The 12,487-nt window shown below is 36.2% G+C and overlaps 1 protein-coding gene across 4 annotated transcripts in view; it reads right to left on the bottom strand.

Annotated features, from left to right (window-relative positions):
• Positions 1-12,487, bottom strand: part of SMARCA2 (SWI/SNF related, matrix associated, actin dependent regulator of chromatin, subfamily a, member 2) — a 108,100-nt gene that overhangs the window by 40,802 nt on the left and 54,811 nt on the right. For all 4 annotated transcript variants that reach the window (XM_030467983.1, XM_030467985.1, XM_030467986.1 and 1 more), the window contains 8 exons: positions 11,685-11,927; positions 11,270-11,383; positions 10,656-10,763; positions 8,251-8,337; positions 7,331-7,377; positions 5,495-5,661; positions 2,392-2,555; positions 1,342-1,569 (listed from right to left, as the gene is read on the bottom strand). In XM_030467983.1, the coding sequence (XP_030323843.1) occupies positions 1,342-1,569; positions 2,392-2,555; positions 5,495-5,661; positions 7,331-7,377; positions 8,251-8,337; positions 10,656-10,763; positions 11,270-11,383; positions 11,685-11,927 (1,158 nt within the window). The remainder of the gene's footprint in view (positions 1-1,341; positions 1,570-2,391; positions 2,556-5,494; positions 5,662-7,330; positions 7,378-8,250; positions 8,338-10,655; positions 10,764-11,269; positions 11,384-11,684; positions 11,928-12,487) is intronic.

Genomic DNA, 12,487 nt, shown 5'->3' with positions numbered 1-12,487 from the left:
GGTAAGTATTTTCTAGAGTTTGAAAACAACAAAATTCTGCTAATTTCAAAAACAAATCTGTAGGCTTACTGAAAATTTCTATTGGCTTCAAGTTGATCTATCTACTCACATAGATGGTGTTGGCTGCTTGAGACAGTTTTACTTAATCAAATATAGTACATACACATCATCCTATTTCTGCATTTTACTGATAACTACTGATAAGTAATTTCTACAATTACTGATAAACTGAAACTTTTTTTCATTTCTTTTCAAAAATAATGACAAAAAATTCTAGCTTAATAACGTATTAGATTTTTCTAAATACTGAACAAGACAAGCAGTTTACACAAATGTTTCATTATTGAAACCTTTTGTGTTATGAACCACTACTGAAATGTTTCATTATTGAAACCTTGGTCTTCGAAACTTTACACCACATAATGAAGGATAGCTGTGAAACAATCTCCAGAATCTTTCTTTCCCTGTGCATCATGTTCAGACGTACAAGACATACTCAGAGGCAAAATTAGGCTTGAAATCTCCATGTCTTTAACCAGTATAAGAAGTTTTTGAGGTGGGAAAAAGTAACTGCAAAGTGGGACTTCTTGTGTTTTCCGTATAAACAATACATTTATACACTCCCAAATGCAGCTTTTATCCAAACACTCGGTTTTGTTCACACTAAGAGTCTGCAGTGACAGAAAAAACAAGAGGCTCACGATTCCACAATCACAATTACAGAGACAAAAACAATGAAAAGACAGGGACATGCAAACAGTGAGCCTATAACCTCACTTCTCACTACTTTAAGGAAAAAGTTGACAGCTGCTTTTAAACAGCTAATTGTTTCTTGTAAAGGAAATGGTAACCAGAAGTCCAGGTTGGCCACAGTAGCAGAAAGTAAGTTATTTGGCTGGCTTACACTCCAAACACATTGAAGCAGATCTTAACTTTTACCCAAGATCTAAAGAAGCACTTTAAGGCGGGTCTTTCATTACAGATCCTAGATAACACTAGCTGCTCAGCATGTCTGAAAATCAGATTACCTAGTTTTTGGAAAGAAAAAAAGTCTTTCTTTGATTATATTTTTTGCCAGTATTATGGAAAGGGCAGCCAGGGTTTAAGTTACTATACCTAATTCTACACTAAGGTTTAATTACAATCCATAACCATCATAACCATACTATAACCTATTTCTGTAACCAAAAAAAAGAGGAAAATGAATTTGTTTCTTTGACTGGATAGTAGGAAAATGAGGACATTACTAATTTCAAAGGAGATGACAATCTGTAACTGATGAAAAAAATCAGTCAATACTTCCTGACACATCTTCCTACTGATTATTTCTAACTACCTTACCTCATTTTCTTCTTCATGCTCTAATATAGCCTGTAGGAAGGCTCTCCTTTCATGGCTTGAAGATTTCTGATCAAACATGCCAGCCTGAATAACCTTTTGATCTACATTCAGCTTATATTTTGCAGCAGCAAGGATCTTCTCTTCCACACTGTTCACAGTGCATAGTCGCAGGACTCGAACTTCATTCTGCTGGCCAATTCGGTGAGCTCTGTCTTGGGCCTGCAAGTCCTATTCAGCAAAGAACACGGAGAGAGATTTATATTTTAAGTGTGCTACGTAAGTAATTCTCTGCTTAAAGGGCGTTATAGTGCTGGAATGTTTTTGCTATATAAAGAAACACTCAGATTTACAGGCCACCACAATTCACATGCCTCATTCCTCATTGTTTTCTTTCCCAAAACTTAATGTGACCCAGGTAGGAGGAAAAATCAAAGGAAAAAACATGGACATGCTCTGTACTGGGCAAATGAAGAAAGCAAAAAAAAAATTCCTGAAAGCATGTGACTGAGAAGGGGCAATATATTTAATTTTTCCAGGCACCAAGGTCAGGTTGACAGGCTTGTAGCTCCCCAGATCCTTCACCAGCTCCTTCAGTGATCTTAGTGGATTGCATCTGGTCTCACAGACTTGTGAGTGTCCAGGTACAGTATGTAGCAGGTTGTTAACTGCTTCTTCCTGGATTCCCCATTTTCCCACTCAGGGCGCTGTGTACCCTGAGGATAACTGGTCTGAATAATAAAGACTGAGTCAAAGAAGGCATTAAGAGCCTTGGCCTTTTCATAAGCCTTGCTAGTAATGTTCTTCCTCATAAGACTGGTCTCATAAGACCCTACAAGTCCACGGGGGTTCCCACATACACAGAGCCACAGAATTACTTCACTGATTCAAACCAAAACATTTCCCAACTCTAGCAGTTTGCCTCAAAAATTTCTCTCAAAGCAGATTTTTATGAGTTATCTGGATATATTCCAGACTAAATTCCCAATTTAAAGAAGCAATACAAAAAGTATAATTAATTTTTTTGATATTTCATTAAGATAAGTAAATAACCTGGTGGGGATTCCAGTCACTATCAAAGATTATAACAGTGTCGGCAGCTTGAAGATTTAAGCCAAGCCCTCCAGCTCTTGTACTCAGCAGGAAGATGAAGTACTGTGACCCAGGCTCATTGAACTTCTTCAACAGAGCAGCTCGATCCTCCGATTTTGTTGTGCCTGAAAAGAAATATAAAAACAATACCCTATAGCAAAGATGTAAACTGGAATAATATAAATACAATGTCAGCTGCTAAAGATACATGTGGAAAGGAAATTCTAGCTTACTCACTTCTCTCATCTCTGCCACACTTTCCACAGTAGAGAATAAACTGGCCACAAATGTTTTGGTCAGCTACCCAGCACATCTAAGAGGTGGGCTTCTTCTAAATATTTCTTTTGATAGCTCAATAGTGGACTTTAAAATATTTGCTAATATTGTTATACCTTTCCATGACTCATATAAATTTCAATGTAAGTTACTATACACAAACAGAAGAGAGCTCTTGTCTTGATTAATGCCTTCTGGTAACAACAGCATCTGTATGTTTTTTGAAAAGTCAATGCTTGCCTTTGTAGTCATAATTAATATGAAAAGAAAAATAATTCTGAAAATGTCTTATCTTGAGTGTTATGGTGTCCAATGGCTGAGGGAGAAAAGGCAAGAAATTCAGTGGTGGTGAAAATGTAGACAAAGTTCTAAATAAAAACCAAGCCCTGTTGCACTCTGAAGACTGGATGAATTTCATGTACCTCAACAACAGTATATATGGATCACCTTAGCCTTGTCCACCGTTTTATTTGTCCTTTTTACACTTTTGTCTTTATACAGAAAACCAAAGAACTTTTGCTATTTTTACTCAGGTTTTGATTTATGTACAGAATACGAATTTTTTCTATTACTGTGGGGGGTTGACCCCAAGTGCCTACTAGATATCCACGCTCCACCCCAGCCCTGTCAGGTCCACTCCTCAACAGTAAAACCAAGAAGCCAAGATAAAAAAGCTCCTGTGCTCAGATAAAGGCAGTTTAATTAAAGCAAGAGATGTGCATGCAAGCAGAATAGAGAGAGGCATTTATTCACTACTTCCCATCGTCCGGCAGCTGTCCAGCTACTTCCTGGAGAGCAGAAACTTGGCACCCATAATTATTTCAGCAGACAAATGCCATAATGAGGAATGCCCCTGCATGCTCCTCTCTTCCCTCAGTTTTTTATTACTGAGCACATAACTTTGATCAGTTTGGGTCAGGGTTCTGTTTGGGTCTTGGCTCACCCTCAGCCTACTTCTTTTGCAGGTGGAGATGTGGTTTGGAGAGAAAGCCATGATACTGTGCAAGTACTGCTCAGCAAAAGCCAAAGCACTGGAGTATTATCACTAGTGTGTTATCAACCCTATCCACTTACAAATGCAAAGCACAGCACGATATGGGCTGATAGAAGGAAAGTTAACTTCCCTGCTACACCAAATATAATCACACAGACAAACTGGTGGCCCTCAGACAGCAATTCCTTTAAGAAACACATGACTAGGGTAGAAAACACTTCATGGGAATGGACAGCTAGATAGAATCCACAAAAATATTACATTCCGGCATGCAAAGTACTTGTCATCACAGAATTTGGAAAGAAAAAAAAAGTTCAAATGAATAGCTGAATGGATTACCTGCAAAACCCAAAACAAAATAAGGAGTTATATTTACTGTGTATTCCCTTAGGCATTGTAGCATGAAAAAGAATTAATTTTTGAATAAATGGTGCAAAGTAACTAAAATCATTTCCAGTGTAATACAGTTCGTTGCTCTTGAGTGCAAGCATTAAAACATCTGCAGGCCACAGGTGCAAGGATGGTTTTGTGAGCATGGTACTATGTTTTTCAGCAAGGTTTAAGAAAGACATCCTGTGGCACAGTGAAACAGCTCATTTGAGGCTCAGTTTCATTAGCCTGTCTTACATTTGAAGATAATAGTGTTTTCAATTTATGTTCTTTAATATTTGTAAAGGACAAAAATACATCTCAATACTACCTTTTCTTCCAAATAAAGCATGAAGCAAAGAGTCAATATAAAATGTAAAAAATATTCAGAAGGATCTTAAACTCTCACTTTGCTTATACTGTTCTTTATATTTTTTAAAATAATTGTTTTTCTGTTGAAGTAGTATTCAAATAAATGCTGGCCCTATGTAACACTATTATGTGTGAGATAAGCACATCAAGTAAAAACAGTATTTAAGAGGGTCAGTATGAGGGAGAGGTCATCAACATACAGAAGCAGGCCAAAACGGAAACTTCTTCCAAGCAGGTGTATGCCTCACGTGAGATATACCATTTCTAGTTATTTTCCTTTCAGTATTACTCCACTCTGTTTGCAAACCATCTTTTCATTCAAAGGTAATAGCGCATATATATATATATATATATATATATATAAAAATAAATGAGGCTACTGACCTTCCTGTGAAATTCAGGAAGAAAACTGCATGTAATACTTTACCTGTCACTGAATTTCAGCTATGCTGTGGAGAACAGCAGTCAATCTTTATATAGGTAATCATTAATTAATTCCACTGGAATCTAGGCAAAACACTGGCATTATCATTTCTCATAATGACAATACTCTCAGACAACTTACATAGTGGCAACTGATTGGGTCTTGGATTTTAAACTTTGTTTGAAAAAGAGATCACGTCCTAACCACCAAACCTCTACATAATCTGCATTCCAAATCAGACGAAGTTTCAACAAAACAATGCCTTGACCAAATGGTTTGCAAGTTAAGATAGTTGAAAGAAAACAGTCAAGGAGACAATGGAGTTATTTAAGATCAGCTCTACTGAGGTGGAAGTACATCTTGCTCAGAATCTTGTCTGACAGAGCACAGAAAACTCGAGTAAACTGAAGCTTAAGGGTCCACTCCCATAGCTTTCTGACAAACATCCCTGGAGAATTCTCCTTCATAGATCTGTAAAATAATTTTTGAACCTGTGTGCATCTCTGTAGAGTCACATGACAGCACTGATGTGCAAGTAAGATACTTAGAACTCAGGTCTCCCACGCCCAAACTAAAGAAGATGCTACCTCCTCACTTACTTATCCTTTTTTTTTTTTCATTTAGCTTACCATCAAGACGCAAGTAAAGGAAATTTCGAAAGGCAAAGTAATCTTCCATAATTGTCATGAGCGATGTCATTTGGCAGAAAAGAAGCACACGATGGTTAGTAGCTCGCAACTTTGGCAGAATACGATCGAGTAGCTCAAACTTCCCTGAGGCCCGATAAAGTTCAGCTCTGTTGAACAATGAAAGAATGGTAAACGACAGAAGCAGCCTGCATTTAGAAAAGCTTTTAGTCATTATCATGTCAGAGTACAACAGACTTTGACAGTATAATCAGATTAATTTACTTTAGATAAACAAGACTAATAGCACTTTTCTCTCTTTAAAATTATGTTGATTACAATAAAATAAAGTTAATGTGAATTTCTGTTTGGAAGGAATTTTTCTTCAGTTACAAAAACTTCATGGATTCTAATCACACCAAACACCTTCTCTGAAGAAACTCAATTCTGTTTCATTATTTATCAAAAAAACCATTATTTCTCAGCTAAGTAAGTATTCTATCAGTTAAGATATTAATCTGCTAGTTTTGTTTTCAACTGCCATTTGCCACAGCTGTGATCTGCATTCATCAGACACACACTATAAAAAAAATTATCTTTCCATTCAACTACCATGCAAATGCAAGTGCAATATTCCAAGACGGACTAATATACAGAGATAACGGGAGGAGTTTGAGAGAGGATGTACTTTTTTGTCATCCAGCCTTAGTAGGATCACAGAATAATGGCATGGTTTGGGTTGGAAGGGACCTTAAAGATCATCTGGATCCAATCCCCTCTGCCATGGTGAAGGATACCTCCCACTAGACCAGGTTGCTGAAAGCTCCATCCAACCTGGTCTTAAGCACTAACAGGAATGGGGCATCCACAGCTTCCCTAAGCAGCCTGTTCCGGTATCACACCACTCATACAGTGAAGAATTTAATTAGTAGTCTTGAATAATGTTTAGCTGCTTTGATTAGTAGCTAATTTGTATTCTATGCTATTATCTGCAGAACAGACTCTTAGCACTGAAATTCAAATCATAACTGAGAAGATGAATAAAAGTAAACAGGCTGTCTAAATTATCATCACAGCAATATGCTTTACAAAAATAAATTTCATGTAATTTCTTCTAACCTTGAGTCTGCACTCTCAAAATACAATTTATCATTAGTAATGGTATACTTAAGTACAGAAGATACATGGCCTTGTGATATGCATACATAAATAATCAGCAAAAGACAACACTGATGAGGATACAGGTAGTCTGGTACAGTAGTTAAGGGCAGGAACAGTCTGGTATAATACTAAGAAAAATTATAATAATAAAAATAATAATACTAAGAAAAAACATTAACACCTGAACACAAAGAGGGTCAGGTGGAAGATGCATTTGGAAAATGCATTGGAAAGCTTCCATTTCTAGATAGTTGCACAAAGAAGTGCCAAGAACAAAATTTAAATCCATTTCATTTCAAGTAATACAAGTAATGCTACTTTAATTTGGAATAAAGATGGTAAAGAGGCAAATCAGAAAGCAAAAGTAACAAGAAAGAGAAGAAAATCCCAACTAGTGTCTCTGAAGGGTCATTCCAATAAATTTCAGTTGGTATGTAAGCCACTTCAAAGTAAGGGGTAAGGATGACATCAGTTTACAATTTTCTCTGCCTGTCCCCCTGAATGAGACAGAGGGTTATAAAAAGCTCATATAACACTACTATAACTGTTATCTTTCGCTTTAAATGTGTGTCCTGTGCCTCCTCTGTCTTTCTATAAATTGTTTGACTTTGTTGCCATGTACCATGAGAAACATTAGTTCCAATAAAACATTATGGACATGATGAAAAACTGAGTTACCCGTTGATGACACCATTTGAGTAGCCTAAATGTTCAGCGAAGGACTCCTGCAGAGTTATAAGCAATGAACAGATTATTACACACTACACAGTAAACCAAAATTATTAATTCTTTGTGTATACTCTTGAAATCCACCTTGTAGCAACAGTGGTCTCCCTAATGAATTCCTGTACTACTACTATTTGAAACACACAATTTGCAGAAGTAACATCTAGCAGTGAACATTTTATCAGACTGCAAATACAGTAGAACCTCATTAGTTTATAATAATCACTGGAAGTTCTATTTGCAAATTATTGAATTTAATTAATTAGCACACAAGGTAACAAAGAGTGAAAACTATAATAATAATACATCACAGTAGGTACTTGTTTATACAGTTATCTAAATGTAACTACATTCCAGATATATATGACACTTGCAATCTTTCCAAATATAACTGTATTTAGGTACTTTAGGTCCTAGTGAGAGATGCCATATAGACAGTGCATTTTCACTGAAAAGAATAGGTTGGATAGAATACAGCAATTTTCGCTGCTATTATGAAAACTTAGCAGCCTGACAGTTACTGAGATCCTAAACGATTCCTTACATTGTAGATCAGGTCTAAGTAGAGATTAAGTTGCTATGGGATGTCTTAAATTAAAAAAACAAAAAATCTTCATTTGTTAAAGACAGTGTCTCCACAAGATTAAATTCTGTAAAACTGGATTTCAGATTACCAGTAAAGAGACTGTGGTTGGTTCATTTGTTTCTAAAAATAAGGGACCATAATGACCAACTTTTTCAAGTATGTCCTTGTCAGCACAAATGAACTGGACAGAGATGTTCTTTCCCCCCACACTGCTTCAACATCGATTTTCTAATATGTTAGTCACCTTATTAAAAACAACTCTCAGAATCAAAGTTGTCAGTCTTACCTCAATATGCTGAAACATGTATGGGTGATTGCATATCTTTCTCAGTTGCATGATGGTATTCATAAGAGTTTTTGCTCCACCTTTTCCCTGTGGGTATAAACAATGCAAGTCAAATCAGAAATCCAATTTCTTAGTTTAATAATAAAGCTTTCCATGTGTATTTTTAAAAACAGGCATAAAAATACTTCTATCCCAAGCCAGACAACTGTATCACTAATTAAAAAACAATAAAAACAAACTAAAATCCACAAACAGCCAAAAAACACCCCAACCTCCCATGAAACCAGAAGCAAGTGTGCAGTTGTCTTGCTATATAAATTCACCTACCATACAGATGCTCCACAACAAAAAAGAGAGTAATCCACAAACTGCATGATTTATTTACCTCAGTATTCATGGTGAGAAGCAAAGCACCTGTCCTGCATGCTGCTTATTTATACTGTCTATTATGAACCCATACAAATTCCATCAGGTTGGAACCCTCTTTAATTGAAAGTAATTCTAACCAAATGTTTTCCAATTCTACTGTATCTTCTCCTGCCTATTAACTGGGTCTACGGGTTTCTCTTTCCAGACCAAGCAAAACCCAGGGCAACAGGCAACTAAAAACCTAGAGACAGCCAAATCTCTTGGGTCATCTTAATATTTAATGAAGTATATGGTCAAAACCTCCTCTCAATGGTCTGTTGTGCTAGACTAAACTGTAAGGCTATAAAAACTAATTGCACCTGGTGGACAAAACTTTAAGAACATAGATCATATTAACATTGCCAAACAATTAATGCTTTCAAATGACACTTTGCTTTGTGTTTGTCTTATAAAAACGTAATCAGAGTGCCAAATTTACTGTATGGCTAATTCAGTTTTTTTTTAACAAACTCAGTCAAGACAATTTAGCAATTTCCAGCAGCAAAACTAGGGAAAAGTAAGGTATTTGATCATATAATTCACTAATAATATTCTTTCCTTTTCTGTAAAATACAGTGGTATCACACATTTTGAGTGGAGATTTTATATTTGGAGAGGGCACTCCATACATCTAAAACTTGTTTTTATTCCTTTCAAAATCCCCTCAAATTTGCTCCAAAATGTGGATTGATCATAATCACTCTAAAAGTAATTTTCTAGAGATTCTCAGCTTAATGAATTCTGTCTAGTCTGAGCTGTTCCCAGGTCAAAGCTGTAAAAAGGATTTTTTGTAACTCAGCAATCATTTGATCACTGAAGCCAAGAATTCTTAACAACCACCTGCCCCTGCAGGCAGCGTGGATCAGGGAGGCTAGTGATACAGTTGAAGAAAAATAAAATTAAGAGAGAGTGGCAAGAATGGAAAAACAGAGAGAAGGGAAGAAGAGGGAAATGCTTACAAGATAGCAATGGTAATTTGAAGTGGCTAAGCCAAAAGATGAGTGAAGAAGCAAACCGGGAAAAAACAGCAGAGCTGGTTGAAAACAGGAAAAAGACTCCAAAAAGGAATGAAGTATAAGACTGTGATACAAAATTCAATCTGTAGGGCAAATGTAAGGACATATATAAAAATTAAAGATACAAGATTATATTAAAAATACAAGAGATGAACATAAAGTAATGAGGAAAAATAAAATCATGACCAAAAGAAAACCAAAGAAAAACCCCAATGAACTATGAAGATGAGTATCAATATCCAGTTATAAGAACCAGCTTTGGTTGGAGTTTGAGTAAGCACCAGCAAAGAAAACAATGTGATTGCACAAAAGGTGCAATCCACAAGGTAGATAAAATAAGATACTGAATAAAAAAAGCCACCCACTGTACCAATGCAACCTCCAAAAGCATGGTGCAAAGCCAGTATGTGATTGCACTTCATCACACATACCAGGGTGCACATGCTTATAACTCAAACTAATTCCCATTTGTTATAACGTGGAAAGTATAAACACAAGCTGATGAATGGCAACTTAAATACCTTGTATTAACTGGATCAAGTCTCATGATGGCATAATCAACATGTACTAATCCACAGCCTAAATCTGACTACATGACTTTGAATCCTACTGTTGTCTTGAAGAACTTTTTCACTAATGGATCTTGTCAGAAAGTAAACAATACAGCTCTAGCTGACCAAAACAAGACTGTACCAGTGCTGCCACAATCACAATTATACAGGTACATTACTGGATAAAACTTGGTGAAGGGAAATGCTGTCTTCCATCAATCAAATATTTCCTATTTGAAGAAAGGCACTGTACCTATAATGAATACAAGCCTACTTTTTCCTTTTGAACAGAGAGCATTAGCTGCAGTCTTGTAAACTAAAAGCTTGTCCCTTGACAGAGACCTGCAGTAGGAGCCTACGTACTGATTTTGTAAAACAGAATTATGTTGTTAACTTATTGTTTCCTATGTCTTTAGTCTTTCTTTTGTACCTTTTTGTCTTTTTCAGAACCATCTGTGAGAAGAATTCCCTTGGCTTGCATGTGACGGTACAGGATCTTCTGAAGAGCTGACATATCACATTTGATCACGTATTCCACCTAGTGCAAAAAAAACCCCAAACAACCCAACCATAAACACATTGACATAATTTTAGTAAGAACTGTCTGTAGTTTTTTCATTCTGCAAATTTAACAATTTAAAACAATAATTAAAAATAAGATTTGTTTTATTTTATATTTACCATGTAAACTAAGGGAGCAAAGGTTTTATCTGATGCAGTGAACGTGGGAAAGGACAGAATCTAATCCACAGTGCATGGCTAACTTGCAACTTGAACCCATGTATTACAGGAACAAGTTGAATGTCTTACATAGATAATCACAAATACAATTAAAGCTGTCAGGCTGGTGAAAAATCCTGAGAATGATGAAATTTCAGGTATGCAAGGATTCCTCAGTGGCCAACTTTCTTTGCAGATTTATAAACAAACAAACCTATAGATGCTGAGGAAGTCTTCTTCTCTAAATTAAATCTGAAAAAAGGAACATTTCAAAATGCTTAGAAAAGTTATTAAACCCCTTCCAAAACTCCTCTTATTGCAAACCTTTTCTGGCAGTTGGGATTCAACCTCTTTCTTCAATCTTCTCAGCAAAAAAGGTCGGAGCACTTTATGGAGACGACGGATGATCAGAATAGTTTCTTCCTCATTTAAGTCAACCTACAGAAGTTAATAAAAGTCAGTACAAGGCAACTCAGTATATTAGGTAATGTCTTGTCAGTAATGACTTCCATGTTACAACCAAACTGACTTAAAGTCAAAAAAGACACATATAAAAATTTTCTGCATTATAAAAAAGGTGATGTAACTAAAAGTTACATCAGTTCCCTAAATATCAGGGAGAGTTCAAGTACTCATACTTCTGTATAAGCTCCCTTCTGTTTTCAAAGTGGAGTTTTTTCTGATGTTTAATAAACATTATAAAAATTATAATAAAAGAATGCTTAAAAAGCCACAGTACCCTTTCCCCAGTCATGGCAAATGGGGCATTGAACCACTGTTCAAAGGTGCTACAGCTCTTGAAGATGGTTGGGAGGAGAAAATTGAGAAGAGCCCAAAGTTCAGGCAATTTGTTCTGCAATGGAGTCCCAGTCAGCAGTATTCGTCTAGGGGCCACATAGTGAGTATTCAAGACTTGAGTCAGTTTGCAGTGATGGTTCTTCATTCGATGGCCTTCATCTACTATCATGTATTTCCATCGAATCTGCAAGAAAAAGAAGAAAAGTTGACTAAACCAAGAGCAGGTCAGATTTAATTAAATTCCTCCCAGCAGGTGTTTAACAAAAATATGTCAAGCCTGAGATATGAGTCATTCTTAGATATGAGAAAATCCAAACCAAGGACTACCCAAGTATCACTGCCCTTGGAAGAAGCAAAAATAGAAACAAACTCTTAGTTATGCTGAATCTGATGCAGAATTCTGACACAAACTGCAAGAGCAAACAGTGGATTCCTCTCACTTCTGGGAAGGAGATTAAAGTCACTGTCCCTTTAAGGCCAGAATATGGTTTGCAGTGGAAGAAAGAGACATCTAAAATTCAAATAGACATGTCAGCAACAGGAACCTTGGCAGAACAAAAAAGCATTTTTTACAAAATAAGTATGCTCACAAGCAACCCTGAACTTTGTTTTGCTTCAGCTATCCTCTGTGTTTACTCAAGAACAAAGCAGCATAATTATGATAATCTTGGATCAGTTACTACATCTTCCAATAAAGTTTCTCACAGTCTCAGCAGTTGTGGAAAGTTAAGTTGCTCAAGCCCT

This window comes from Calypte anna, chromosome Z, assembly GCF_003957555.1.
Source record: "Calypte anna isolate BGI_N300 chromosome Z, bCalAnn1_v1.p, whole genome shotgun sequence".
Taxonomy (NCBI): Eukaryota; Metazoa; Chordata; class Aves; order Apodiformes; family Trochilidae; genus Calypte; species Calypte anna.
The sequence above is the reverse complement of the archived record's forward strand: the minus strand, read 5'-3'. Positions and strand labels throughout refer to the sequence as shown.